General features: G+C 40.6%; 1 protein-coding gene across 2 annotated transcripts; it reads left to right on the top strand.

Annotated features, from left to right (window-relative positions):
- Nucleotides 1-153: 153 nt before the first annotated feature.
- chd2 (chromodomain helicase DNA binding protein 2) lies at nucleotides 154-25,556 on the top strand. Of its 2 annotated transcripts, XM_041938127.1 has the most exons (43): nucleotides 154-328; nucleotides 1,738-1,803; nucleotides 1,948-2,016; nucleotides 5,026-5,082; nucleotides 6,605-8,532; nucleotides 10,032-10,066; nucleotides 11,833-12,067; nucleotides 12,831-12,917; nucleotides 13,109-13,170; nucleotides 13,616-13,738; nucleotides 14,130-14,306; nucleotides 14,433-14,572; nucleotides 14,688-14,913; nucleotides 15,002-15,102; nucleotides 15,197-15,238; nucleotides 15,325-15,503; nucleotides 15,645-15,769; nucleotides 15,862-16,078; nucleotides 16,172-16,261; nucleotides 16,350-16,540; nucleotides 16,658-16,846; nucleotides 16,945-17,107; nucleotides 17,280-17,432; nucleotides 19,172-19,243; nucleotides 19,648-19,797; nucleotides 19,889-20,037; nucleotides 20,133-20,229; nucleotides 20,315-20,407; nucleotides 20,528-20,701; nucleotides 20,834-21,003; nucleotides 21,095-21,136; nucleotides 21,220-21,359; nucleotides 21,824-21,962; nucleotides 22,078-22,228; nucleotides 22,422-22,544; nucleotides 22,646-22,768; nucleotides 23,188-23,328; nucleotides 23,506-23,622; nucleotides 23,722-23,900; nucleotides 23,991-24,090; nucleotides 24,203-24,395; nucleotides 24,609-24,855; nucleotides 24,939-25,556. In XM_041938127.1, the coding sequence occupies exons 8-43, from the start codon at nucleotides 12,831-12,833 to the stop codon at nucleotides 25,222-25,224; spliced, it is 5,151 nt and encodes a 1,716-aa protein (XP_041794061.1). In that variant the 5' UTR covers nucleotides 154-328; nucleotides 1,738-1,803; nucleotides 1,948-2,016; nucleotides 5,026-5,082; nucleotides 6,605-8,532; nucleotides 10,032-10,066; nucleotides 11,833-12,067; the 3' UTR covers nucleotides 25,225-25,556. The 2 variants fall into 2 exon arrangements, with proteins under 2 accessions (XP_041794061.1, XP_041794060.1); XM_041938126.1 differs by lacking the exon at nucleotides 10,032-10,066.
- The last annotated feature ends 1,435 nt before the right edge of the window (nucleotides 25,557-26,991 follow it).

Below are 26,991 nucleotides of genomic sequence, written 5' to 3'. Positions count from 1 at the left end.
TTCCAACTGTACTGTTACGGGTTTCGCTTGACTAAATGGTGTTCGTACGGTTTTCGGGTTCAGTGGGCTGCTAGCGTTAGCTCGATGGGGCTGGAGAGGAAGTGGAGTTTGGCTTACGTTGAGAGGAAAGTGGGCAGAGCCGCTGAAGGATATCAGCTCAGGCAGAGGCAGAGAGGAAGACACACAACAGAGAAGAGAGGCGGCGAGAGCGGAGAGGAGGAAGAGCGGGACGATGCAGCCCAAAGACCTTCCAAAACGACGAAAATCGCCCAAAAACGCGACACTGGCCGGGGAAGATGACGGGGGATAGACGCGGCCTGGGAAATGGGTAAGAACTTATGAGTAATCCAACATTAATAGCTGTAAAATACGAGTCAGGGGTGTATGGCAATATGGTGGAAAGAACGACAGTTAGACGCAGTGTTGTAAAAATGGCCATGGTGTGTTGTCAGCGAATAAAGATATCGATGCGGACAGTGTAAATTGCAAATAAATGTGTTTTAGTTGATGGAATTTGCATGTTTGCTAACCCTGTTTCGAGTTACTTAGTTAATATTTGGTCAAGCACATTTGTTCTCCACCCGTTAGGAGTTATTTCAACCTACGCATTTAAAATTTGCTTTGTCCTTGAAAGGGCAAATGCCCTTATGTGTATTTGCTCGACAAAAGCAGCAAAATTAAGCAACTGTTTCGTTTTTTGAATGCTGTATTGAGCCTGATTGACATCAACTAAACAAGATTTAGCAGATTTTTGTTTATTTTCAGTATAGTTGTTTTTTGAGGTTTTTCACCGAATTATATATCAAAAACATATTTAAAAATCGATAATTTTTCATAGTATCTTACCATAGACTGCACGAATTTAGTTATGCTGAGATATAAGTATGTGTGAGATGCTTAATGCTTGGTATTTAAAAATAGTTTAAATAAATTGTGACAAGTTGGCAAAATGCTCTAAATGTGAATATTGAACACAGTTCTTCCAGTGTAGACTCTGTACTTAAACTATACTTGATTTGTTTGTCAAATAAAGGTTCTATGTGTTTTTAAAGCTTAGATAGACTTCGAAATACAAAATAGGGTGTTGGCTTTTAACCCTTTGAGGTACTGAATAGAGAAGTAATATAAATATGCACATTAATTTTGTTTTTCCATCTTACATTACACCTTTAAGACATGTAAAGAAAGATTTTTTTGTTAGAAAGCTTCACTACAAGTATGTGAATTTAAAGAAAGTCAAAATACTGTATTAAAATTAAATAAAGAATTAAATTAATCTTTTTATCACAGTCTCATGGACAAGGTTGTTGATTTAGCCACGTATGAAGGCAAGTACTACACATTAAAAAGTAGATGATATACTATCTTTTATCATAAGTATTTTTGTATCTTAAACTATATTGTTAAATCCAAAGGATTAGTGCCACCCTGCACATAACAAAATGGCCTCTCAAAGCTATTCTCAATGGGATGTAATTGTTGAAGACAAATTTAGTTGCATTTTGAGCCACCAAGACACGCAGAGATGAAACATTTTCCCGACTTAATATGCAACGACGTATTCATGATTTTTGTAATATGTTAATGAGCTTTGAAACATTCTTGAAAATAATCTTTAAAATATCTTAAAACATGAATAGCCTATTTATGTCTGATTTTATGCCAACGTACGTTGCGATTAATAAAAAAAAATGTAACTACAACAAAATGATAATTATCATGTTTTGTATTTTGCAGAGATTCCCTTGATGTTTCACAAATTGCGTCAAAGAAGAAAGGAGATCATCGGACTCAGACAAAATGGTATGTGTTTTTAACTGGCCCGGTCTTTTAAATGCTTTTTGCAGTCTGACTAGCTTCTTTGACTTTTCCGCGACATACATGTTACCAGTAGGGTGTGCTGTTGACACATTTCCTCTCTGAATCTGTTTTTTTTCTATTTCAAAGGGTTGTCACGTAGTTGCCATGGAGTCATGAATCGAAGGATCTGAGTGAATCGCACGGCGATGGGGATTTGTAAGTATTATTTTTAAGATGGATTAAACATCTGTAGAAAATTCTTTACATATTATCTGAGAATTTGAAATCTTCAATTGTCTCAAATCAAATTGACTGTTTTTATTGACCACAAAGATAACTGAATAGACACCAGAATGAACAGTGTAATTTTTTTCTATTTTATGTGAATTTCATGGCAAGGATATACAGCTAAACGTAATTTGTTATGTAGTTAATGTGCATTATAGCATACGTTGTCACAGTTTTGATCAAAAGCAATGACAATCACGTCTGCCAATAGGACAGTTCCGCCATCTAGTTTATGTTGTGGCGAGGATGTGCACATCAATGAAAGATATGTATAAGTGATCAAATACCTGACTGAGTTAGGCATTTCATGGTTCGTTATAAATAATTATGTAAATAAATTCAACTCAAGTATGTTTTAGAGTGTTTTTGAATATTCAGTGGGTCTGATATATCATTCTAAGTCGTACTGTAAAAACGTACCTAAGATTGTAGGATGCGCCCAAAGAATAGGTTTCAATGTCGACCTCTCTGTGTACAATCTTTTGTTTATTTAACATGTTGAAATTACTGAGTTCACAAATAAAAGAATTAAAGCTGGATTCCCTCATATATATTATTATGATAAACATATGGCTATTTTAAATGCCATAAGATTTTTTTAATGTGTTCATGATGATCTTTCGACTAGCTAGGTAACCCGTGATGCACATAGAATTATTATTTATTTATTTATTTTTTGTCATAACAGTGTCCCATGTAATAAAAAAGAACTGACAATCATCACATTGCTCTCATATCAGTTGTGTAAAACACTTACATGTCTCAACACTGACATGTCTTAACACTCTGTGGCACCTAGTCAAGTAATGAGTTTGGTGGGCAGGTAATTCTTCAAAGAGACCGACCATGCAAACCTATTTGAATTTTTTGTACACTTATCATTCACCGAGGCTTTTAGCAATTTCATACTTGACAGACTTGGATGCTGTCCCTCTTCTTAGAGTTTTACTGAAAGAGTTTTGTTAGGAATCTTAGTACAACTCAGCTGGGGTATATCATGTTAAACATGGAGTATATCCTTGGGTTGCCCTGAGCACGATTTTCACACTCACTGCCATATCTGTCAGTAATTTGACCACCTGTGCAAACTTTCCAAATTTGACATTTGACAAATTTAACATTTACTTTTTTCAGCTACACTTTAGTTCTATCAAGTTAGCAAACTGGTGACATTTTGCAAGGCAAGCGTATCCATACAAGAACTTGGTTATACGGTTGCACTTAAGAAATACAATTCCAACCTTGGCCTGTAGAGGGTATCATGATGACAATCAAAAATGTTATTAACACACATATTTTCACCATAGTTTAAACAGTAGGTGCCATGTGGTGCATTTGATCTGCATCATGCATTTTTCCCTCATGCCACTGATTTTGGTTTGTGTCACCTTGAAAAATATTCTAGGATAACCTCAAAATATCAGTCAAACGAAAGTCATACAATGTACAGTGCCTGTCTGTATTGGCAGCTGTAAATGTTATTTGCAGCCAAGAAGAATGTCATCGAAATACTTCAGCACCAGAATATGAAAAGCAAAAGCCAATCGTGAAATATGAGTAATATCTTAATTTGACACATATCAACAATAACAATTTCTTGAGATTATAGATGCACCAACATGGAATGTCCGAAAAACAAACCGCAAGAGTAAGGATTAACTACCTGCTTTTGGTCAATACTAATAGCTATTTAAAATGGTTAGCTACCAACTTGCATCTTGAAAACATTTACACTAATTCACAGTTCATGGTTAATTAGTAAGAGCAGATCTCAAATTGTCTACTTAAGACGGATCATTAGATATTTTTTATAGACATTGTTTAACGAAATTAAAATTGACAAAGTATGTCACACTGGACACAGAAAAGCTCAATTTTGGCTGCCCCCTTCAAATGTGTTTTTCTCCTTTTACTGTTTTCCGCTTAAGTATAAGAAGTAGCTGTAGTAAGAAACAGAAGCCCTTAGAACAAATAGCCTGAGGCTAGAAAGCCCCCAAAAAGAACATCAAGACTCAACCAGTTAGCTAGCAGTATGAATTTCTTCGTTTAAGAATTTGATGTATTTGTAGCTTAATATAGGGTTTTGCAGTTTATTGACAACTCTGAGATTCATGCGTTTCTCTAGAGCACATGAATGTGCCACACAGTAAAAGAACTATCAACCTTAGACAGAGTGATGCCTGTTGGTTCACATCTGCTCATGCCTTACTTTAAAATGCAGGATGCTTCCCTGACCATGTTCCACAGGCATTGTTTTTTCTTCCCTGAAAAAAGACTTTAGAAGTTGACTTTAAGTTGTAATTATTACTGTAATCATGCACGAAATGAGTAGTGATTATAAGACAGTTCCCATTTGAGAATCAATTTTGATTGTGAAATTTTTTTTGTTGGCTGTATATGGCCTCCCATACATTGTAAACCCACACAAGTTGTTTTTTAACCACACATTATTGGTGTAACCAGCACAACAGCTGGCTAAGAGTAGGTCTTGTTTGTAACAGATTGGTATGGTTGCAGTATTGAAGGTTTTAATGAAGTCAAATATGAAAAATACAGTATTTGGGCTAATGGGTTCGGTTAAAATAGGGTTCTTGAAAGAACAACAGAGCTACACTTAGGCTTTATGTTGGCTTATCCTTATATCAGTTTCCAGCAAAGGCATTTGCTGTGTAGAACATCAGCTATTGATTCATGGTTGTTAATACTGCAAAGGTGGGAAACAATTGTGTATTTTCTCTGAGATAAACTCAGTCCTCAATTCCTCAAGATTGCTTATTTGTTAAAGCAGTTTTTATCATTCAACATTTAAAACTAGAAAATGCAAATTCAAAATAGTGAAAGCCAGCCAGGTTAAGTGGTCCACTTATTTCCTATTTCTGTGTGGATCTTATGTATGGTAATATGAGTATCATTCATTGTTCCTTATCTCTTCCACAGTGGAGACCTGCACTGGTGCGAAGATTTCTGATATTTGAAGAAAAAGAAGACAGCTCTGTAAGTTTCTCATGTTTGAACTGACTATATCCACATTCCTACTGAGCTCATTGCTACTACGACAAGAAAATTCTACTTTCTAGAAAGTGTATGTTCAGTATATCCCATTAGGATAGATTGGGGTTGAGGATACTGCATTCGTATTTTAAGCAAACCTCACCCCACTTTTATTTGGAATATTTATTGCCGCCCTACTCTGTTGCTTCTAAAGGCTAGCAAAAGATCTAGATGCTACCACGTAGAGTGCATAAACAAGGGTAAGTTTGTAAACATTATGGTCTTACCTTATGACAGTTTTTATTGTGTGGCTACTTAAATTATTAATAATAGAATAAGCTATTTTTACTGCAGCTGTATGTGGACATAGGCTGTGTTTTCTCCTGTCAGTACATTATAAAATGGGCAACATTTCTCAAAGAGTTGATATATTCTCCATTTTTGCTAAAATCTCTGATAGGTTTTTGGCCTTAAATTTGAAAACACAAAAAAACAATTGAAATGAATTGAAAAATGACTACAATATTTCAACATTTTAAGAGCTATAAAGGACAATGAACAATAGACGTATAAAAGCTGTCATTGTTTGAAGGGTGACTTTAATACGTATTGGATGCTGTGACTGTATGTTGTCTATCTGTTGGTCAGTCATGCCTTTGCTTTTGTGACTCTGGTAAACATTTTGTCAGGTCAGTCAAGGGATCTCAATTTGCATACAGCATTGTTTGCTCACATGCCAGTGTTTTGTTTTTCTTTGATAGGATTTTGTTGGAACATCACTATTGTTTCGTAATTGCGTAAAAAAAAAATGTTATGCATAATGCATGATGTGAATTCGGCTAACTCGGGACTCATCATACCCCTGGTGGTCAATTGATGAATTTATTTGCAAACGATTGGAGCATTTCCCCAACTTGGACTTTTGCTGATTTCTTTGAATTCACCAAACAATATATCAATTCAGCATCACATTAAAATCTGACAGAACTTACATTGTCAGTATAGCTTGTTGCACTTCTCCCTATATAACCTAACGCTACGAATCCCCATGAGGGACGTCTGTCAGATCAGTTAATTTATTTTATGTGATCAATAAAAAGTTGTATTTAATGTCTTATTGGAATTTAATACCACAAAGTTTGGCTGTAAAACAAAGTTTAGACAGCTTTGATCCTAAAATGAACAATAGGCATGAGACTGCATTACAAACAACCCAAATCTGTAGCTTGCATTCTATACATTATATTGACATGATGACTTTCATTTACAGTTAATGAGAATAGCTAAACTTGGGTAAATGTTTTGACAATTCTGTACTCTTACAACAGCTCATATTTCAGATCAACACATGCACTTGCATTATGCTAGCAAACGCAACTGAAAGCTAGCCATGTCTGTGACTAAACTGTCGTAATTTTAGTCTAGTTTAGCATGCTGTCTTTAACTGCTGGACAGTGAATCGTGACTATTGTCAGTTGCACTGTGGGCTTACAACCTTTCCTTCTTTTTTTTTTATCCTATCAAGACCCCATTCAACTGGATATTGCTGAAGTGGAGACAGCGTTGTTAAACGTGAAGATTGCAAGTGGCAGTTAGCCAAATTTTGACAAGATGAAATCCGTTTTCTGACTGGACTTTGACATTTTGGATTTTTGTTTTTTACAACAACATGGACACTGGAACACCGTTGCTGGCTATATAGCGGACTTGTTGAAAAATTATATTGTTTTTGGGAAACACAAAATCCGCCTTTGTACATTTGATATTCAAATGTTTTTAAATAAAGTGTATGTCCTCGTATTTTTCCTGGCTTTGTTTCATTAGCTGATTAACCAGTGAACCACAAGAGGATATTTGGCGAAACATTTTGATAACGTTTAAATCCATTAGCTTGGCTGTTGGTTTGAATATTCCATCTGATCCATACAACGAATTAATTTAGTTTGTACTGACTTGTCACGTATCAAGATTTGGCCATTTCATTCATAAGCTAGCTAAGTGCGTAAGGTTCGCACAGGGTTGCGGAATCTCCTGAAGTAATACTCTCTGTTTCGGATTATGCTTTACAAAGGAAATTCCTTCTTTCAGTTGGTGAGAAATGGGAAAATGGTTGATGAAAATGCACCGTTGTGCTTTAATAAGTGTTATTCAATCAACAGTCAAATACACTCGTGTTTGTAAGTTATCATTGAAAGTAGTTAAAAGGATTTGGTCTGAACAGAAATGGTTTCCAAAGGCTCTCTAAAATGGCCCCTGGTCGTCCTTCTTCCTGTCTGAGCAGGAAGTGATGTAACTGGTGCAAAAGAATTATATACACTTTTACAGCCTCTCACTATTCTTACCTTTTTATGAAGTGGGAAGAAAGGTTTCAGCTTAAAGCTTGTATTATGAACAAAAATATATGTAAGTTTTTATAAAAGCAAAATTTAAACATAATAAAGGGGGTGGGACTTAAACATCACCTGAGTGTGGTGTAAATGGAAATAACGTCAATCAAAGGCAAAGCTTTCAGAGCTAGGAAGGAGCTCTAGATGGCGGCTGAGCCTTGGGAAGGGTGCCATGGGCTTTCGTCAGACCGTTTCTCTTGCCTGTTTTTCGACCGAAACCGCTCGATTCTGACCGTAAATGAAGAGATCTGATGTTACGATCGGCGTTTTAACGGAAATTTGGGTGTTTTGTGTGGTTTTGTGCTGATTTTTCGAGCCGAAATAGCCGTCTGTGCCGGGGAGTGCTTGTCGTTGTTTTCCATACTGGGCTCTGGCAGCCATGGCGCGCCTCCATTTTTAGTGTGCTGCTCGCGTCTGTCCCTCTGAGTCTGACAGTAGATGAAGACTGTAAAGGCCTATACGCGTTTTGAAAATAGTCTCTTTTTTGTAAATTATTGTTAAGTTATTATTTTTACAGTTAGCTATCTTTATTCGAGTCGGATAAAACTCTGTGAAAGAGCGAACGTGAATCTAATAGTTCATTTATAGGTTACTACCTTTCTTCACATTGAATTGGACTGTTTACATTGTGTAGTGCATAATTTCCTGATTTTCTCATCCTTAAATCTTATTTTTCTTATCCTTCATGTGATGACGCAGTTAGAATTAATTGCATGCGGCTTGATCCGTGGACTATATTGAAAGACACAAGTTGGATATTTAACTTAATGTATCAGCACCTGTCATTTTTCTTCGCTATATACATTAGCGATGGCTATAATAGTCCTCAAATCTGTCGTTTTAATGCCTTTTTCCTAACTCGTGTCGCACCGCCTGGGTTTTAACTGCCACCTGAGCAAAGGCAGTCTTGTGGGACTTGTATGATAGTTCATGCTTACTCTAACTTTTTGACAGTAAATACCAGGACAAAAGATCATCCGATCTAAGATTCTCAGGATAATACGATGATGAAGAATAAAAGTAAAAAACAAGAGGATGAAGGATCGACTCAGAGCAATGCATCAAGGTATGATCATTATACTTTTTTACCTTTTTCATATCTGCCTTGATTGTTTACCTTGTCAAGCATGGTTGATCACCTGTGTGTACATTTGCGACGTGGTTTTGTTGAAGTGCACCACTGTCATGAATGACCTTGCTATTGTTTAATAGCCACACCCTGATTTTCCTACCATTTCTTGCACTCAATACTGAGGTTTCAGGCCTGTGTTAAGACATCATTGCCCACAAGATGAATGTGTTAGACCACAGGAAAAGTCATTTGTCCTGTATTATGTTGCACATGATTTGTCACAAATGTTTGATGTCCCAACGCTTTAAAGTAATATGACCTTGTCTTAGTAGTTGGTACTGCAATGCACCATTTTATCAACGTTGTTGTTTGATTTGTTTTATTTATTTCAGAAGCAATGTATTGCTTTGGTGTTTCTTATGGTCAGTAACATATCCAGGCTTTTAGATGGGTTATATTTTGTCGTTAGTTCTTTGACCTGAGTGCAGTTTGCATGTGGCTACCATTTTCATTTTTTACATCCTGCTGTGTTCTTTTATCTGTACTAATAGTTTTGATCAAGTTGTAGAGTTTAAGGAAATTGAAGTTTTTTTATGCTTAGTTATTTCTGCAAATTAAAATCCTTCATTGCAAAGATTTCAGTACCTTGTTAATCATTTTGTCTTGTTTAAGGTGGATAGTGAAACTTAAACTACCTACTTTTATGACTTTATTCCACTTATGTAACATAGCCTTTTAACCTCCAACTTAACATTTGTTTTCAGGGGAAGGTCTTTTTTTACTTTCTGTTTAGGCCATTATTACAATGGACAGTTTCAATTCAAATATTTCTCTTAACACATGTTTTTTCTTATTATAGATATTGAATGATTGCTTTCACATGTCAAGCAAGATATTTCATCCATTGATCACATACATCTATTGTATTTCTTAAGTGTCAAACAAGTTTACAAGGCACTTTTTGTGTTAATTAGCATTGGTTTTATGGAGGTTGATGTGTTAATTGAAGCATCTGTTTTGAACATGTCTCATTGTGAAAGTTAGAGCAAAACAATGTTCTTTTTAATTCAAATGTGGCTTTCTGTGTATAACTCGTCAGCTATATCTAAAGGTCTGTGGCCAAGAGTCTTGACCCTAATATATATTTTTTACAATATTGTCTGGTTTTCTTTTATAAACATGCTAAATATATAAAGATGGTAAATGGGCAAGTGTGTGTCTGTCACCCACAGGTATCTGAATCTTCAAATATCAAAAGGAGTGGAAACACCAGTTTATATTTGAATCAATAAAGATGGTTTTTAAAAAACTAATACCAGGTCATTTGCATGGTGTCAGAACAATGCAGAAATTGAGAAACAACACAAGTGGCTAGCCATTATTTCTTTCCAAAAAGGTGCTATTTGTCAACACAAGTTCCTAGTATTAGAACTGCTGCCATGTTTTCACAGCAAATAATGCAGCCTGATCTCAAAAGACTGTTGTGTTTATAGATAAAGACAGAGAGAAGTTTGGATGCTAAATGCAGGTAATCACCCTCCGCATTTTACTGACTGTTCACTGCACCAGGTTACATCACATTTGTAGTTTTTCTGTGTGATCTTGTGGCAGCCATTTTAGTATTTTCAAGCTGTGAGTGAAATATGTCCTCTGCTACTGATGACAGCCTAACCTTGTCATTCTGAGAGATGAGTACTGTGAACATGCAAAGCAACAGAATGAGCAACAGAAAATCTGGTGCTTTCATGTGCCATTGCATCTAATTAAAGTTACTATATACATGCTCTCCTGAGTCACAAAATGGCCCTTGCTTTGTGTGCCCAGCTTGCTCACTTATCTGTATTAAAACTCAGCTCAGAACTACATGGAGGAGGAACAGGAAGAGCTCGGGCCTTGGAAGGCCTGCACACTGCGCTGCCATAGGCTAGACTTCCACTTAGCAACACGTCAGCCAATAGTAATTTGAGATTATTTCTAAGTCCCACCCACTTTTGACCTCACTTAAAGCGGAAGGAGCCATGCACTTCCGAATTTAGTCATTGAAACTGCTTCAGGTACAGGCCGTGAAATGCAGTAACAGAGCCATTAAACCCCTTTTAACTCCACTTAGAATGTTATTATTTAGTTCCAACCAATGAATTCATGTTATTCTTCAGTTTTATTCTCAAAGTTGTATAAATGGCAGAATAGAGAGACAGCAGTAAGACAAATCCGAGTCCTTTCAAATATGTTTTATTACAGCAGTGTTGTTTAAAAACACCACATGTATGAAATAATCATTAGGCCTATTCACAAAACGTAATCTTTGTAAGGCAAAAACCTGCATGTCTTTCTAGAGCTTTCCACGTAAGACTATGGTTCCTGGAGTTTTACTCTGAATGACTCTAGCGCCCCCACGTGTCCAAAACGAGATATTTCATGTAGAAAAAGCTGGACAGGAAAGGTCATACCAAGCTTGATGTTTTATACCCCAATGATCCCCATCACATGCAAGTGCTGTCATCTAAAAATGTAACATAAGTTCTATTGTTTTTGTATTCAAAACGGATCATTTTGTATAGGAATTTAATTGCTTCAGGACCCCTTGAGATGCCATCCTGTTTTTAAAGGGGTCCCAAAATATTTGAAGCTACTGGTACTGAAGAAATTACACATCATAACCACCTAGAAGATACTGTTACATCCAGTGTTTATTTTTCCCACATTTCCCTAATATTTTCATTTTTCCTTTGAAATCTTAAGGCTTCTAAAAATCCTTCAAATTAAATAGTCTGAGAAGGAAAAATAAAAAGAACTAGCATCACTGCTCATAACTTATGTTCAACTATGTCTATAACCTGAGAGGAGGGGTCACAAGTAGGCACTGCTTCAATTAAGAGTCATACGTTAAAAAGATTAGGTTGCAGGTTAGCAGGGGCAAAAGCTTTCAATACTTAATTACAGTTTAGCTCAGTTTTTTTTTTTTTAGTGGTGAAAGCTGATCTTCAGCTTTTCAAAATGCCTGTAAGAGGATTTGTGTGCCCTAGAAAGAATGAGGTTATTTAAGACTGTTAACTGAGTAAGGAACATGCTGCATGATGTAATGAGGTTTCTGTTTCTACTTGGCTGACAGTCACACCTTCCTCATGCCATCAAGCTCTTGCAGTTTCTCCATGTCCTTGTGGGAGTGGGTGCACTTTGAGTCTGAGTTTTAAGACATTTTTAACTCGCCCGATTATCAATTCCACAGAATTATATAAATAAGTTCATGTGCACCGCAAAAACCTAAGAATGAACGTGTTCTTGTTCCCGTAGCAATTCAGCCTCAGAAGAATCCAACCGCTCTGCATCGGAGTCGGGAAGTCAGTCAGAGAGCGAGCATGGCAGTGAGAGGAGGAGATCCCACAACTCCGAGTCAAACAGTTCCTCAGAGTCAGAGAGTCACTCAGAGTCAGAGAGCGAGTCGGCCGAGTCCAAGTCACAGCAAACTGCAGCAGAAGTCAAAGACAAGCCAGTTAGAAAGAAGGAGCGCCTGGCAGATGTGAAGAAGGTAAAGGTCACTGAGCTTAAGAGGGGTACTTCTATCTTCTGAGGTGGTTCCGAAGCACATTAAGGTTCCTGTCTATCCTAATTCTCAGCAGGGTTTGAGTGTGTAGTGTGTTCACATTGGAAAAGTGACAAAAAGCATACTCACAATAGTTAGTAGTTATACTAGAGAACTTTTATAACATGCTGTTGATGCACACCATTGTCCCACAATGCAATGCTCAAAACAGGTGGAGGTACTACTCAGCTACCAGTTTGCAGTAGGTGGTTCAGAAACATCAACAGAATAACCATCAAATCTTTATAAAAACACACACCTTAGCTTTGAAACTTTGCAGTTTTGACTGGTTTTTGTCAGAACACACACTGCATCATTTTTATTGAGTCCAAAATTTGAAAGTGTGTTCACTATTTTACACTAATCGCTAAAATAGACTGACAACCAGCAAAAGGCCCATTAGAGCTGAATCTATTTGTAGAATAATCGCTAAGGGGGCAGCAGAAATGTCTACTAAACCTAGCTGTAGCTTCTAGATTGTGAATACTTGCTGCTTTTCTCGGTTTATATAGTTTTAACCTGAATGTCTTTGGGAAGATATTTAAAAAATATCATCCTTGACAGCAGATTGATTGATAATGAAAAAAGTCGTTAGTTGCCGCCCGGTACTATTGAAATTAGATTGTGTAATGGAACTGGGACATGTTATATTTGTGTAGTGATGCGGAAAGTCAGTGGCTCTCTGATAGCAGTTGGTGTCTGTTTACAGATGTGGGACGAACATCCAGATGTGTATGGGGTCAGGAGGTCAAATCGCAGTAGACAGGAGCCGGCTCGGCTAAACATCGGAGCTGGGGTAAGCAGATGTTGAGACAATGAAACAAAAGAAGACCAGCAATGCTAATCTGTAGCATGGCCCGGTTCCACACAGATATCTCCATTAGCATCAGCTCCTCTAAGCAAACCACTTGTGCCATCTAGTGGCCGTGATGAAGAAGTGCTACTGCAATGTGAAATGTGCATCTGCTGTGTTGACTGTATGTACAGGGCAGCAGTGACTCTGAGAGCGAGAGCCCCAAGAGGAAAACACCACGAGTTAAGAAAAAGGAGTAAGTACCAAGATTGTGAACAAATCTTTTACAGATTTGTATGATTATGATTTTGTTGTGTCATTTATTTATGATTTATTTATTTATATCTTTCACATTGAGATAGAGAACTCTTTTGTCAGTAAGATTTTTGTTATTTAACACTCAATCCATGCAGTAGTTTTGCACAGTTCATGTCTTGTCATTGTGTTGCCAGTCTGTGTTCATGTTGTGATTTGATCATTTGTAACTGGGTATCTGTTTGTTCCAAATGGGCACAGTTAGTCTCAGTCAGACAGGTGGTGTTCTACGTTTACGTCAAATTTGATTGGTCAGATCAGCGGCTTATCCCCGATCAGATTGGGTTGTGGCAAACACCCTATGGCCAGTATTTCGTGAAATTTAAAATTGGTTTCTAGCTGTGGTGGGCCTTGAGGGTGAACTTGTGGTATTTCTTTGTTGTAAGAAATATCTGGAAAGATGATGACTCAAATGATGAAGAGGAAGAGGAGGAGGAGGAGGCTTCCGACATTACAGACAGTGAGCAGGAAGAGAAAAAAGTTAGATCCAGACGACTTCCTGCTAGAAGGTAAGAGTGTAGCGAAGCCTGGCTGCCAGACAGCTACCCACTGGTCATCTCCAAATCATTCCATACTGTGTGAGCAGTTGTTTGATTACATTCTTTTCCCTTTGCTTTGGTGTGAAGTGTAGACCTGATACACATGCTGCAGCCTGATAAAAGCTCAGTCTAAAATACAGCATCTAAAGATTTAAATGTTATCATACAACATGATGCATTTGACACATTTGACACAAAAACTGTGGCTGCACCAACCGTTTGTCAATCAGCGACAGACCAGAATCACTGTGATCACAATCCAGGAGATTCGGTTCCTTCAGTCTAACTGTGTGTGTGTGTGTGTGTGTGTGTGTGTGTGTGTGTGTGTGTGTGTGTGTGTGTGTGTGTGTGTGTGTTACAGACCTCAGGCCAAATCATCAGTCAAAAAGCAGCTGTCCCAAAAAGGAAGAAAGTCCAGGAAACAGGACTCATCTGCTGAAGAGGACGACGACGAGGACGAGGACGACGATGACGAGGACGATGAGGAAGACACTCCTAAGAGACAGACTCGAAGACGGGGTGCAACAAAAGTGAAAAGGTGCACTTTTGAATGCGGAGATTTTGAATTCGTGTTCATGCGAGTTTGTCCTTGAATTGAATGTTGTCATACTGATGCATCACCTGTGTTAACTTCATCCTCGTCCCCTGTTCTGTGCTGCTGCAGTTATAAAGAGGACCAACATGACTTCGAAACAGACTCCGATGACCTGATTGAAATGACGGGGGACGCGGGCGAGGAGCAGCAGGATGATGACAGTGAGACCATTGAGAGGGTTATGGACACCAGGACAAGCAAAAAAGGAGGTGATGCATTTTCACACAGGTGTCCTGCTATTTTGATAAACACGTCGCTTCTCATCAGAATATTTGCCCACATGTATGCTGTCTGAAAGGGTTTTTTTTTGTCTTCCTCTCTCAGCCACTGGGGCTTCCACTACTGTGTATGCCTTGGAGGAAAATGGGGACCCGTGTGAAGGCTTTGACCCCGAGAACGATGAGGGGGAGACTCAGTATCTGATCAAGTGGAAGGGCTGGTCCTACATCCACAACACGTGGGAGAGCATGGACTCTCTGACGCAGCAGAAGGTCAAGGGACTGAAAAAACTTGACAACTATAAAAAGAAAATGGAGGAGCTAACTGCATGGTGAAAATCTTTGCCTTCGCATTTACATTTTATTTGCAAATGTGCATCTTTCAAGCATTTTAACTGTCTATTCTGTCCTGGTCTGCAGGCTGAGGAAGGCGTCTCCTGAGGATGTAGAGTTTCATAACTGCCAGCAGGAGCTCACTGCTGACTTGAGCAAGCAGTTTCAGTTTGTGGAGCGTGTTATCGGTAAGAATATTACCAAATGTAGTTGCTTTTGTGTGGTAGAGCTGCAGATAGTCTGTTTACGAACTTGTACTTAAAGGAATTTTCTTATTACCAGCAACAAGAACCGGAAAGACGCCAGGATCCTCGGACTTCCCCTGTAAGGCTGTTTTCAAAGCTTTCACCTGCACTGTTACATTCTGTCCTGTTCTATTTGTCTGACAATTTGGCTGCTTCTTCAACCAGCTCACAGTCACAAGACACCATCCTCCAATGAGCCAGAGTATCTATGCAAGTGGATGGGCTTACCCTATTCAGAGTGCAGCTGGGAAGACGGCGCTCTGGTCAGAAAGAAGTTTCAGCAATGCATCGACGGCTTCATGAACCGAAACTCCTGTAAAACCGTCCCCTCGAAAGACTGCAAGGTCAGAGTCAAATCAAATCAAAATGAGCCGAATGAGCTGTGTTTTATTACTCAGTCGCCTGCGTTTTTGATATTATTGAAAAATATTTCAAATTGTTGTTTTTCTCCTCATAGTTGAAGAAATTTGCTTCTGTCATTTCAGGTGTTAAAGCAAAGACCGAGGTTCGTCGCTCTGAAGAAACAGCCGTCGTATATCGGAGATGAGAACCTTCAGCTGAGAGATTATCAGCTCGATGGGTTGAACTGGTTGGCTCACTCCTGGTGCAGGTACTGTGTAAATAAATAGAATCATTTTTGCTGGTTTTGATGATGTGGAAAAATGGGTGAAAACATTCCCTTTTCTTCTTCTCCGTCCTCAGGTGCAACAGCGTCATCCTCGCTGATGAGATGGGGCTTGGAAAGACCATCCAGACCATCTCCTTCCTGTCCTACCTGTTTCACCAGCATCAGCTGTACGGGCCATTCTTACTGGTGGTGCCCCTGTCCACGCTCACCTCCTGGCAGAGGGAGTTTGACACCTGGGCCCCGGACATGAACGTGGTGGTCTACCTCGGTGACGTCATGAGCAGGAAAACGGTAGGTGGAATCTGCAGAGGTTTCCTCTCACTCTCCGGTGGTGTCTCCACAGTTGATTACATAAACTTCCATTGTTGCTTCTGTTTTGTACAGATCCGTGACTATGAGTGGGTGAACCATCAAACAAAAAGAATCCGTTTCAATGCACTATTAACCACGTATGAAATTCTACTTAAAGACAAGGTAGGTGCAGTAGCCAGTATTATAACACACTGTCTGCGTGAAGTGGATCGATCGCTTTGGTTTAGAAGGACTTAACGTCTGTCTCCAGGGGGTGCTTGGTAACATCAACTGGGCTTTCCTGGGCGTGGATGAAGCCCACAGGCTGAAGAATGACGACTCCCTGCTGTACAAAACATTAATGGAGTTCAGGTCCAACCACAGACTCCTCATTACTGGCACTCCGCTGCAGAACTCCCTCAAAGAGCTCTGGTCACTACTGCACTTCCTCATGCCTGACAAGTACGTCCTGGTTTAGACATTGATGCATGTTATACAGAGCAAAAGCATGGAAAATGCCATCCCTTTGAATCCCAGCCACACACGAGCGTCATCCGTTATCTCTGTTGTGCAACGCAGGTTTGATTCTTGGGAGGATTTTGAGGATGTACACGGGAAAGGAAGGGATAATGGTTATCAGAGTCTTCACAAAGTCCTCGAGCCGTTCCTTCTGCGACGTGTCAAGAAGGATGTGGAAAAATCTCTCCCTGCCAAGGTGGAGCAGATCCTCCGTGTAGACATGACTGCACATCAGAAACAATTCTACAAGTATGTTTTTTCTTTTGTCTTCATAACCTTTCCATAACATCTGTCTTGTGCAGTAGCTGCATTCCCCTTCAACTTAATTTGTTCCTCAATATTTCCAGGTGGATTCTAACGAGGAATTACAAAGCTCTTGCCAAAGGCACCCGAGGCAGCTCCTCCGGCTTCCTGAACATAGTTATGGAGCTTAAAAAGTGCTGCAACCACAGTTTCCTCATTAAACAGCCTGAGGACGGAGAAACAGAAACACAACAGGAACACCTGCAGGTATGTCTCCTCCTGAACTTCTCTTTAGCTCCCAGCTACACCTCAGGAAGTCTGCGCTCCGCAGAAGAAACTAGCTGTGACATAACAAAGAGCAAAACATAACAGTCCCAACAGAGGGCTCAGTGCTTCTCAATTTTTTAAGTGTTCCCACCCTAACCTTTGTACGATTTAGGGTCTAGTGAGGGGCAGCGGGAAGCTGGTGCTGCTGGACAAGCTACTGACCAGACTCAGAGAGAGAGGCAACCGAGTCCTGATCTTCTCCCAGATGGTCAGGATGTTGGACATCCTGGCGGAATACCTGGCCAAGAATCGCTACCCATTCCAGGTAAGGTTTGCAGATTATCAGGGCCATGTTGTGCATTTCTATACTACACAGAACCTCAGTCCATGTATTAAATGACCTGCTGTGTCAGGGCAACACCGAGTTCTTCTGTGTGGCAGTGTCGTCATTCTGAGAGATGCTGTATTCGATATCAACACTGGAAAACCAGTTGCATCAGATATGGGTTTGTGGTTAAGGTGGGCAGGGGTACAGTGACTTTTCATAGATTAAAGGACCAAATGTCTGATTTGCTTTTTACAAGCGTTTGCCCAGTTTTTTCTGGTCCAGCAATGTGTTTTGAGTGTCTTATTTGGCTGGACCGTAGCAAAGCAGAGGCCAGCCCTTTAAATGCGAAAGTCTGTCACTGAATGAGTGAATGATGAAGTTTACTATTGGTTGGTCGAGTGTTGGAGTTCCCCCATTGGCCGCTGGACTTTCAAAGTTAATAGGCAGGACATTAGTTACGTACTGTGACTGTAGATTTTCCGAGTGTAGGCACAGTCCTCTAAGGTTATCACTAGTGGTTTGAGCTATGACCGGACAGTCGGCTCCTGGAAACAGCTGTTTCTACAGATAACGGAACCAGTGCGGCCAACAGCTTAGAGGGCTGCGCCTGTACTCACAGAATCTGGAGTTACACCACATAACTAGCATTCTGTTTCATGAACGCTTCGCTGACTAAGGCTGTCACTAGCGGGATAAGGGCGAGGCAGTCTGTCTGATACCCACAAGCACAAACACATACCCACATTTAATGAGAAATCACTCGCAATAGCACATCATATGAGCACAGATGGCACAGAGACGGTACAGTCCCTCATATATTCACCATGAGGGAGTGAAAGTGGAAAACAACATAAAACTGTTTCTCACTGCTGTAAGAAGCAGAGACAATGGTTATGGACTGTAGCGGTCCAGCAGAGAGCAGAGTGGGAGAGAACAGGCACAACGACCACTCTGACAAAACACTCAATACAGAGTGAGTCATAGAAAGACGAGAGGCATCGCAAAGACAGAAAGGGATGAAGCCTGGGGAGTTCATAGATAATTAGAGTAGTTGTAATTACAATAAGTTCTTTTTCAAATCAAACATCTGAAGATATGAGTGGAAAATATTAATTTCTGCAGCTGCATTCCTAAAATTTGATCTGACTCAAGCATAGCTTAACCGCGTCATGTGACGATACTTCACTACACGTGAGGAACAAATATTACTTGGAGCACTACGATAAAATGGGAGATGATTATTTTAAAATCTTGGAATTAACACTGTAGACACTACCGCTGACTGTACACAGTCCAGCCGTATCCACGCTTTCTGTCTCGTCTTTCCATTGCTGGCAGAACAGTTGTTTTTGACCATAGGATCAGGTTTGGTTGTTTTCTTTATTGTTGTTTGCAGTGTTGGGGCTCTCAGGGTGGTTGCGTTGAGGTGGGTTAGACTCAGATGGCGATCAGATGTCAGTTGTTGCTGCACACATACCCCGCCAGGCTGAGAGTTCATGTGGTTATTTATATCACCGAGTTATTTTGTGCTGAAGAGCAGCCGAGCTCCCGCAAGTCACTTGACTCAGGTTGTTTTTGCTGACTTACTCCTTGGTTGTAGACTGTTGTGATCGGTCTGAGCATATAGACTGGGGTTACTATGGCATGTAAAGCAAAGTGATGCCAGGGTGATAGCAGAGAGCTGCACTGGAAATCTTCACAGCTTAATTGTGTCTGTTTGCCTCCCTCCTCTTCAGCGGCTGGACGGTTCCATAAAGGGAGAAATCCGAAAGCAAGCACTTGACCACTTCAATGCAGAAGGCTCAGAGGTGTGTATACCAATAACTTCATGCTGCTAACCGATGGACGGGGAAATTCAAAGTCTGAAAGCCTAAATAAATAAGATCCCTCAATTTCTTATTATATAATAAGTTAATTGTCAAATTGACTTTGTGGGATAATGACTGTTGTAAACAAACGTGTGGTACATTTGCTGCTTGTTTTTTTGGACTACTTTATTTGAGAGCAGTAGCAGGTGAAGCATATAATTGACAAATGGTGCAAAAAGGATCACATATACATTATTACTTGAAAGAAAGTCTGAGGTTGTCTTTGAATTTGATGTGTGCTAGCCATTTCCCAGTGTTGCTCTAATTATCCATAATGCAAGAAGTATTTACAAATGATGCAATGCTTGTTGAGGTCTTCATTAACAATTGAATCTCTTTTGCAGGACTTCTGCTTCCTGTTGTCCACCAGAGCAGGAGGTTTGGGCATAAACTTGGCCTCAGCAGACACTGTAGTCATCTTCGACTCTGACTGGAACCCACAAAACGACCTGCAGGCACAAGCCCGGGCTCACAGGATCGGCCAGAAGAAACAGGTAACCCATGGCTCCAACCGAGGACTTTCAGAATCTGTGAGATTGCTATGTGGTCGGGTAAGAAAAATAAATCTGTGCTTTCCCTTCACAGGTGAATATTTATCGACTGGTCACCAAAGGGACGGTGGAGGAGGACATCATTGAGAGGGCAAAGAAGAAGATGGTTTTGGACCATCTCGTCATTCAGAGAATGGACACCACTGGTCGAACTGTGCTGGACAGCAACTCAAGAAACACAAAGTAAGACGTCAGAAATGAGCTAAGGGGTTGTTCCTCGCTCGTTTTGTTTAATATTGTGATACTTTAACATCGCTCCTTTTTTTTTTTTGTTACAGTTCAAATCCGTTCAATAAAGAGGAGCTGACTGCCATCCTCAAGTTTGGTGCAGAGGAGCTTTTCAAAGAGGCAGAAGGAGAGGAGTCTGAACCACAGGTGTTACAACAGCTCATTTTCCTCTGTGCATTGAAAATACTTGTGTTACGTTAAAAATTAAACCATAGTTTCTTTGTTTCTGTAGGAGATGGATATTGATGAGATCCTGAGGTTGGCTGAAACAAGAGAAAGTGACCAGGGCTCAAGTGCCACAGATGAACTTCTGTCTCAGTTTAAGGTACCCGCAAGTTGTTGCTGTTATGTGTTGCTGCATTGTTGCAAACTACCTCAGGCAGGCGTCCGTCTCTGTCAACTTCACATTATTTTCTTTCTTTCTCCTCTCTGTGTGTTGCTGCAGGTGGCCAATTTCTCCAGCATGGAGGAGAGCACTCCAGAGTTTGAGGGGAGGCCCACACGAGAATGGGACGATATCATCCCTGAAGAGCAGCGACGCAAAATTGAGGAGGAGGAGAAGCAGCGGGAGATGGAGGACATCTTCATGCTGCCCAGAAGCAGGAGCTCTAACAAGAGGGTAAGAGGAGAGGAAAAACGGCCCATTTCCAGCACTGTTGCTTGCCAGAAACGTACTTTCAAATGCTCACTATCCTCCAGCAACTTCTCAACGTTAGAATCGGGTCACAAGGTGTCGCTCTGGTTCTTTCAGGCTCAGGCCAATGACAGTGATAGTGACGTGGGCTCGAAGCTGAAGCACCGCTCCTCAGGCTCTGAGAGCGAGACTGACGATAGCGATGACGACAAGAAGCCAAAGAAGAGAGGCAGACCCAGAGCCCGCAAGAACAACGTGGAGGGTTTTACCGATACGGAGATACGCAGGTGAAATATCTGGTGAACATTTGTTTCCTGTTTTTGTTGGTTTCCTGTCAGGAACATATTCATAATGTATTGATTATAATATCATTAACAGGTTCATTAAGGCATACAAGAAATTTGGATCTCCACTTGAAAGGTAAGCATATTATTGACTGATACTAATACTGAATAAATGTCTGTGTTCTCTGACAAACCAAAGGCAATCTTTTCTGTATTTAGGTTGGAGGCCATCGCCCGAGACTCTGAGCTGGTTGACAAATCCATAGCAGACCTGAAGAGACTTGGTGAACTGATTCATACTAGCTGTGTGGCTGCAGTGCAGGAGCATGAAGAACAGCTGAAAGAGAACCCAGTCGAAGGTATTGTTGGTCTGGTCACTCTTTATATTAAGAGACACATATTCACCGTTAACTAGTTGCTTATAAGCATGTGTATTAGTAGCACACTGGCTCTTTATTAGCCATTATAAAGCACTTATTAACGCCTTATTTTGGGGGTTAGCTGTTAGGGTTATTAAAGGCTAGGTTACGTCATTAACATGGTAACTTATGTATAACATCCTCCTTACGATCAATAAGTAGTAATTAGGAGGTTATTGAAGGAAAACTCTTATGGTCTAGTAGCTGTAGAATATACTTGTGCAAATTAAGGCATTACAAGTGTTTAATAATGACAAATAAAGAGCTAATGCTACTGATATGACGCTAATAAGCAACTTGTGAATATGTGTACCATAATATGAAGTGTTGTCTTTACATGTTTAGGGTTTTTTGAAATTAAAGCCATTTCCAGGCCTCAAAAATGATGCACATTTCTATTCCAGCCAAAGGTCCTGGGAAACGGCGAGGAATTAACATCAAGATCTCAGGTGTGCAGGTCAACGCCAAGTCCATAATTCAGCACGAGGAGGAGTTTGAGCCTCTGCACAAAGTGGTGCCCTCCAACCCTGCCGAGAGAAATAAGTAAGATACCAGTGCAGATGTTGGAAAGGGGCACAGGCTTTGCACAGTGTTCAAGATGTTTAGAAAAGTGCATCTGTGATGCAGATTAAATATGACACGTCTCTGATTCCCACAGGTTCAAGCTGACATGCAGGGTGAAGGTAGCCCACTTTGATGTCGACTGGGACCTGCAGGATGACATTCAGCTCCTGCTCGGTATTTACGAGCACGGCTTCGGCAACTGGGACCTGATCAAGACGGATCCTGACCTTAAACTCGCTGATAAGGCAAATGTCAAATTTCTACCTTTGGCACTAAGTTTGAGAGGGTTCTTCTGTGAAGGGGAATCGTGATGGGAAATATAACAATGAATAATTATTAAAAGAATACATTCACTGACCTGTTTGGATATTGTAAAAGCTTTGAAAAATACCTTTACACGTTAGTCAGGAGTCTTAATCTTTACTTCCCTCTTCACAGATTCTCCCAGACGATCCAAGCAAGAAGCCTCAGGGCAAGCAGTTGCAGGCAAGAGCCGAGTATCTCCTCAAGCTGCTGAAAAAAGAACAAGACAGCACGGACCTGTCCAAAACAGGGGAGGAGGTGAGCTGCTATTAATCACGTCCATCACATCCGTACTGTTGTCACCCCGTGAACAAAGTGACCTGCCAACCACACAGCTCATCCAGTCTCTTCCTCTGAAGGTCAAAGTGAAGAAGAGGAAGCCCCGGGTGAAAAAGGAGAATAAGATTCTCAAGGATGAGCAGGGCAACGACATCTCCTCCCCCCGCCTGTCCGACAACCCGTCGGAGGAGGGCGAAGTGAAGGTGAGATCGCTGCAGTGTCACCTGCTAGTCTGCTATGTTAGTGTTTTCTCCAAATGCATATGTTTGTTGACAAATTAGATTTGATCGCTGCTCTGTTTGTCAGAGTGAAAGTTACTTTAGTAGATTAAATGCACACATGGCCTGTTAGTGCGTCATATTTCCATCTCGTATTGCAGCAGTGCTCCAACAGTCAGTGGATAAATTACACACTGAACTATAAATCAGGCCCTGTGAGGGGAGGAAACTACACAGTAACCACGGCAGCACCTTAAACAGATGTATTCAGCTTTATTTTGTACATGAGCAGATGAATTCCACACGCAATTATGGCACACAGCACTTGTCCTCTTTTGCCGCATAACCTTCTGTCCATTTATTATATTGTTCAACATGAATCGTCTTTCCTCGTGTTTGAGCAGGACGACGGAACAGAGAAGTCTCCCGCCAAGAAGAGACAAAAGAAAAAGGATAACAAAGAGAACAAAGAAAAACAGGGAACTCCTAAAAAGGAGAAGGACGGGGACAAAGACAAAAAGGGTTCCAAGCCCAGAAAAGAAAAGGTGAGGCTTATTCCAGCATTTATCCTTATTAGAGTTTGTTTTTTCTAATTAAGCATTAAAATGCAACATGGGGCTAATTGAACGTAGCTAGAACATTTGTCCCCATCCTGTGAATAATCTATTACTTGTATACATGGTGGATATGGGTTAATTGGCTTGTTTTCTGGTGTTTTTCAGGCTAAAGGAGCCAAAGGGAAGAAGACTCAAGGTCCAGTCCACATTACAGCTGGGTCTGACCCTGTCCCTATAGAAGGAAAGGAGGACGATGAACTCGACCAGGAGACCTTCAGTATTGTGAGTTTCTTTTCCTCCTGCAAAGATGAAGCTAATTGATTTTGAGTTGTCAGCAAGCAATTTATTCTAATTATATGGTGAATTTTTGCATGGGTCTAGTGTAAGGAGCGCATGAGGCCGGTGAAAAAGGCCCTGAAGCAGCTGGATAAACCAGACGAGGGTCTTTCTGACCAGGAGCAGCTCCAGCACACTCGCACATGCCTACTGAAGATTGGAGACCGAATCACAGAGTGCCTTAAAGCCTACAGTGACCCCGAGCATGTCAAAATATGGCGACGGTAAGATGATAAGGTATCGTCTTTGTGAAATGAATCACGAGGCTCTCTCGCTCCGCTCTGCTAACAGTTATTTTCTGCTTTTTTTGGCAGAAACCTCTGGATATTTGTGTCCAAGTTTACGGAGTTCGGCGCACGGAAGCTTCACAAGCTTTACAAAATGGCCCAGAAGAAGCGATCACATGAGGAGGAGGCAAGTTGGTCCTGTCTCTAGCTGTTAGCGCTCTGGTTTATCCAGTGTTAGGACGTGAAGATCATCTTTTGTACACAACCAACGCTTAAAAATTATCCTGTGACATTTCCAGAAGGAGCAGAAGAAGAAAGAGGATCCTGCAGGGAGGGCGAAAACTTTCAGACCAGAGCCGTCTGGTTCCAGTCGAGACTCCACGGGTACTCAGCCATCCTCCAAATCTGCACCTCACTCAACTCAGCCAGGACCCCACGGACACCACAGAGAACCGTACAGCACGCAGAATAAGCGGCACTTTGGCAACGATGGTGTGTGTTGATATGATTATTTTACTTAAAGGCAACAAAGTGAGCTTTAGAGGTGCTGGTTTTGTTACCAGTCGAAAGAGCCAGGCTAGCTGTTTCCCCTTGTTTGCATCCTTTGTGCTAAGCTAAGCTAACTGTGTTCTGGCTGTAGCTTCATATTCAATAATGGAACAATGAAGCATTTTTTAACATCAGCTTTTACATGTTTCATCACAGACAGGGGAGACTGGCAGAGGGACCGGAAATACAGTTACCCGAGTAACAGCAACCAGTCTTGGCAGGGAGACCGACATCATCCCTATGAACAGCATCGCTACAAGGATCACTACGGTGATAGACGTTCACACGGAGACTCGTACCGCAGCTCAGGCAGTTACCGCAACAACAGCTCCCCTCGAAAAAGGCCATATGACCAGTACAGCAATGACCGGGACCACAGGGGTCATAGACCCTATTACGACAGGTGAGTTGCTGAGACCTGATTTCTGGTTTAAACTGTTTTGTTATACCGGTGGTTTAAAAAAAATGCTATAAATGATATTTCAGGCATCCCGACCCCAAACGAAGACGTGGTGATGAATTCCATACTAACTACCACCAGGGAAGAGAAGTCCCCCTTCAGGACTTCAGGAGGATGCCGGAGCATAGGCCAGCAGGTCCACCGGGACCGGAGCACTATAGCAGGCCCTTCCACCCCGACAAACCCCCTCCGCTGCTGGACCCTCGCTCCCCGCAGGCTCAGAAGTCTCCCCAGGACTCCCGCTCTCCACCCGAGCGGCCCGCAGAGCCGAACGCCGCGGCAGATCCGAACTGGAACAACAGGAAAACATAAAGTAAGCCGGTGCTGGCTAAGAAACTGATCAGTGTGTTTTGTCCAGGTGCAAAGCCACGTGCTGCTGGATGGACAAGTCTGGACTCGCCAATCATAAGCTCACAGTTGGAAAGGGAATCAACTCGTACCCTCTTTACCAGCAAAACTGTTCTGCTCTTTTCCCACAGTGACTGTGGCTGTGAATGATTTGTGCCCTAAGGACGAAGTGTGTTTCCTCCTGTCATCATTATGATGAAAAAAAAAAACTATGTAAAATGAGCATCTTTATTTAAATGAATTGACTCTATCAGTAAACCATGACTAAGACTGAGTGGAATGCTGATGGATGCTTAGTCCCATGGACTATTATCTAAGGAGAGTTTAGGATACATGAACTGATGACTGATCTCAATCCTAAAAGTGCCTGAAGGTTTGGTAAATTATGGGAATATTTCCAGAGGACGCATGTCGTGGACATTATTGTTTTTTTTTTTGTGTTTAGCTTTAAGTCTTGCAAATGATGTCATGTAGAAGAATTCAGTGCAAAAGAATGTGTAATGTGTTATCATCATGCACCTTCAAAATGTTCATCCTGAACATGTTGCTGAGCTGAATCGTCGAGTATCATCATGTGGGCTTGAACGGTGGCGTGATGGGATTGCTAAAGTCTGTTGAAATGTGAATGATCAGTGAAGCCAGTATGTCTCCTCTAAGCACTCAACAAAAAGTCAGAAAAGGTTTTAGCAAATTCATATTCCTCACGTGTACAAATCGTCATTATTTCTGTAATTGTGTGGCTATATAAATCATTGCAGTCCTCTTGCGTTGTTCACTTTAACCACTTTTCTCTTCGTAGTCCCAGCGAAATGGAAGCTTTGTAAGCAGTATTTATTGCAACAAATTGTGCAAAGGTTCATAACACTATGACTTAGATCTATCTTTATTTTTGCTTTTCAGTATTGAGAATGGTACCCATCTTTCCACCTACTGTATGTAAGAACTCAATTGTGTCTGAAAATACTATGTGATAAAAAAAAAAAATGTTTTCTTTCCTAATCTGTGGTTTGGCATTATGTCTGATTCACAGATGTCGTGCTGTTGCTGGGAGGTTGTTAAAGCGTTATCAGGAAGTTACTCATGATATTTCATTGTGTTTATTTACCTTTGGTCACTGTTTTCCTGTGCCAAAATTGGTCCTGGTCTGGCCCTCTTTTTTTTTTTTTAATGCTTCTCCATTTGTGCCTTATTTATGTGTGTATTATCATACTGTGTGTTGGTCCATGGACAGCACTGGGGTCTCACACAGGCAGGATGTTTAGTATTACAGTCACATTTTAAGGACATTGCTCTGAATGACTAAATAACAACAGGTGAAGGGACCATGTATTCTGGTAATCATCGTGTGGTTGATGAGAAGAACTGATGATCTGAGGGAAAATTAGAAACATCAATAAAGAGAAATCATGTGTGTTTCATCCAGGGCACTGAACCGACCTGTTACAGTGAACAGCCAGCACATCTTTTGTTCCACTTTAAGCAAGCTACAATTCCTGTATCATATGTTCTTGAAGAAAATCTAAATAATTTATATTTGTGACAAAACCACTCTTCATGAGAAATGTGCTGTACATATGTTTGGACATATGTAATAAACTTTGTTACACAATGAAAGTTTGTCCTCTTTTATTTACTAATGATGACTTGATTCAAATCTGACTAAAGTATTTCAGTCTCATATCATCTCCCTGTGTGAAATAGATTTTCAGGGAAGGTACGTATAAAGACCAA

The sequence above is a fragment of the Chelmon rostratus genome, chromosome 6 (genome assembly GCF_017976325.1).
Source record: "Chelmon rostratus isolate fCheRos1 chromosome 6, fCheRos1.pri, whole genome shotgun sequence".
NCBI classification, from domain to species: Eukaryota; Metazoa; Chordata; class Actinopteri; order Chaetodontiformes; family Chaetodontidae; genus Chelmon; species Chelmon rostratus.
The sequence above is the reverse complement of the archived record's forward strand: the minus strand, read 5'-3'. Positions and strand labels throughout refer to the sequence as shown.

Bases quoted from the DNA above. Each gene is read 5' to 3' on its own strand.
- chd2 (XM_041938126.1), top strand. From the start codon at position 8,471: ATGATGAAGAATAAAAGTAAAAAACAAGAGGATGAAGGATCGACTCAG. The intron at 14,573-14,687 runs GTGATGCATTTT...TTCCTCTCTCAG, and splicing joins CAGGACAAGCAAAAAAGGAG to CCACTGGGGCTTCCACTACT. The intron at 20,702-20,833 runs GTAAGAGGAGAG...TGGTTCTTTCAG, and splicing joins GCAGGAGCTCTAACAAGAGG to GCTCAGGCCAATGACAGTGA.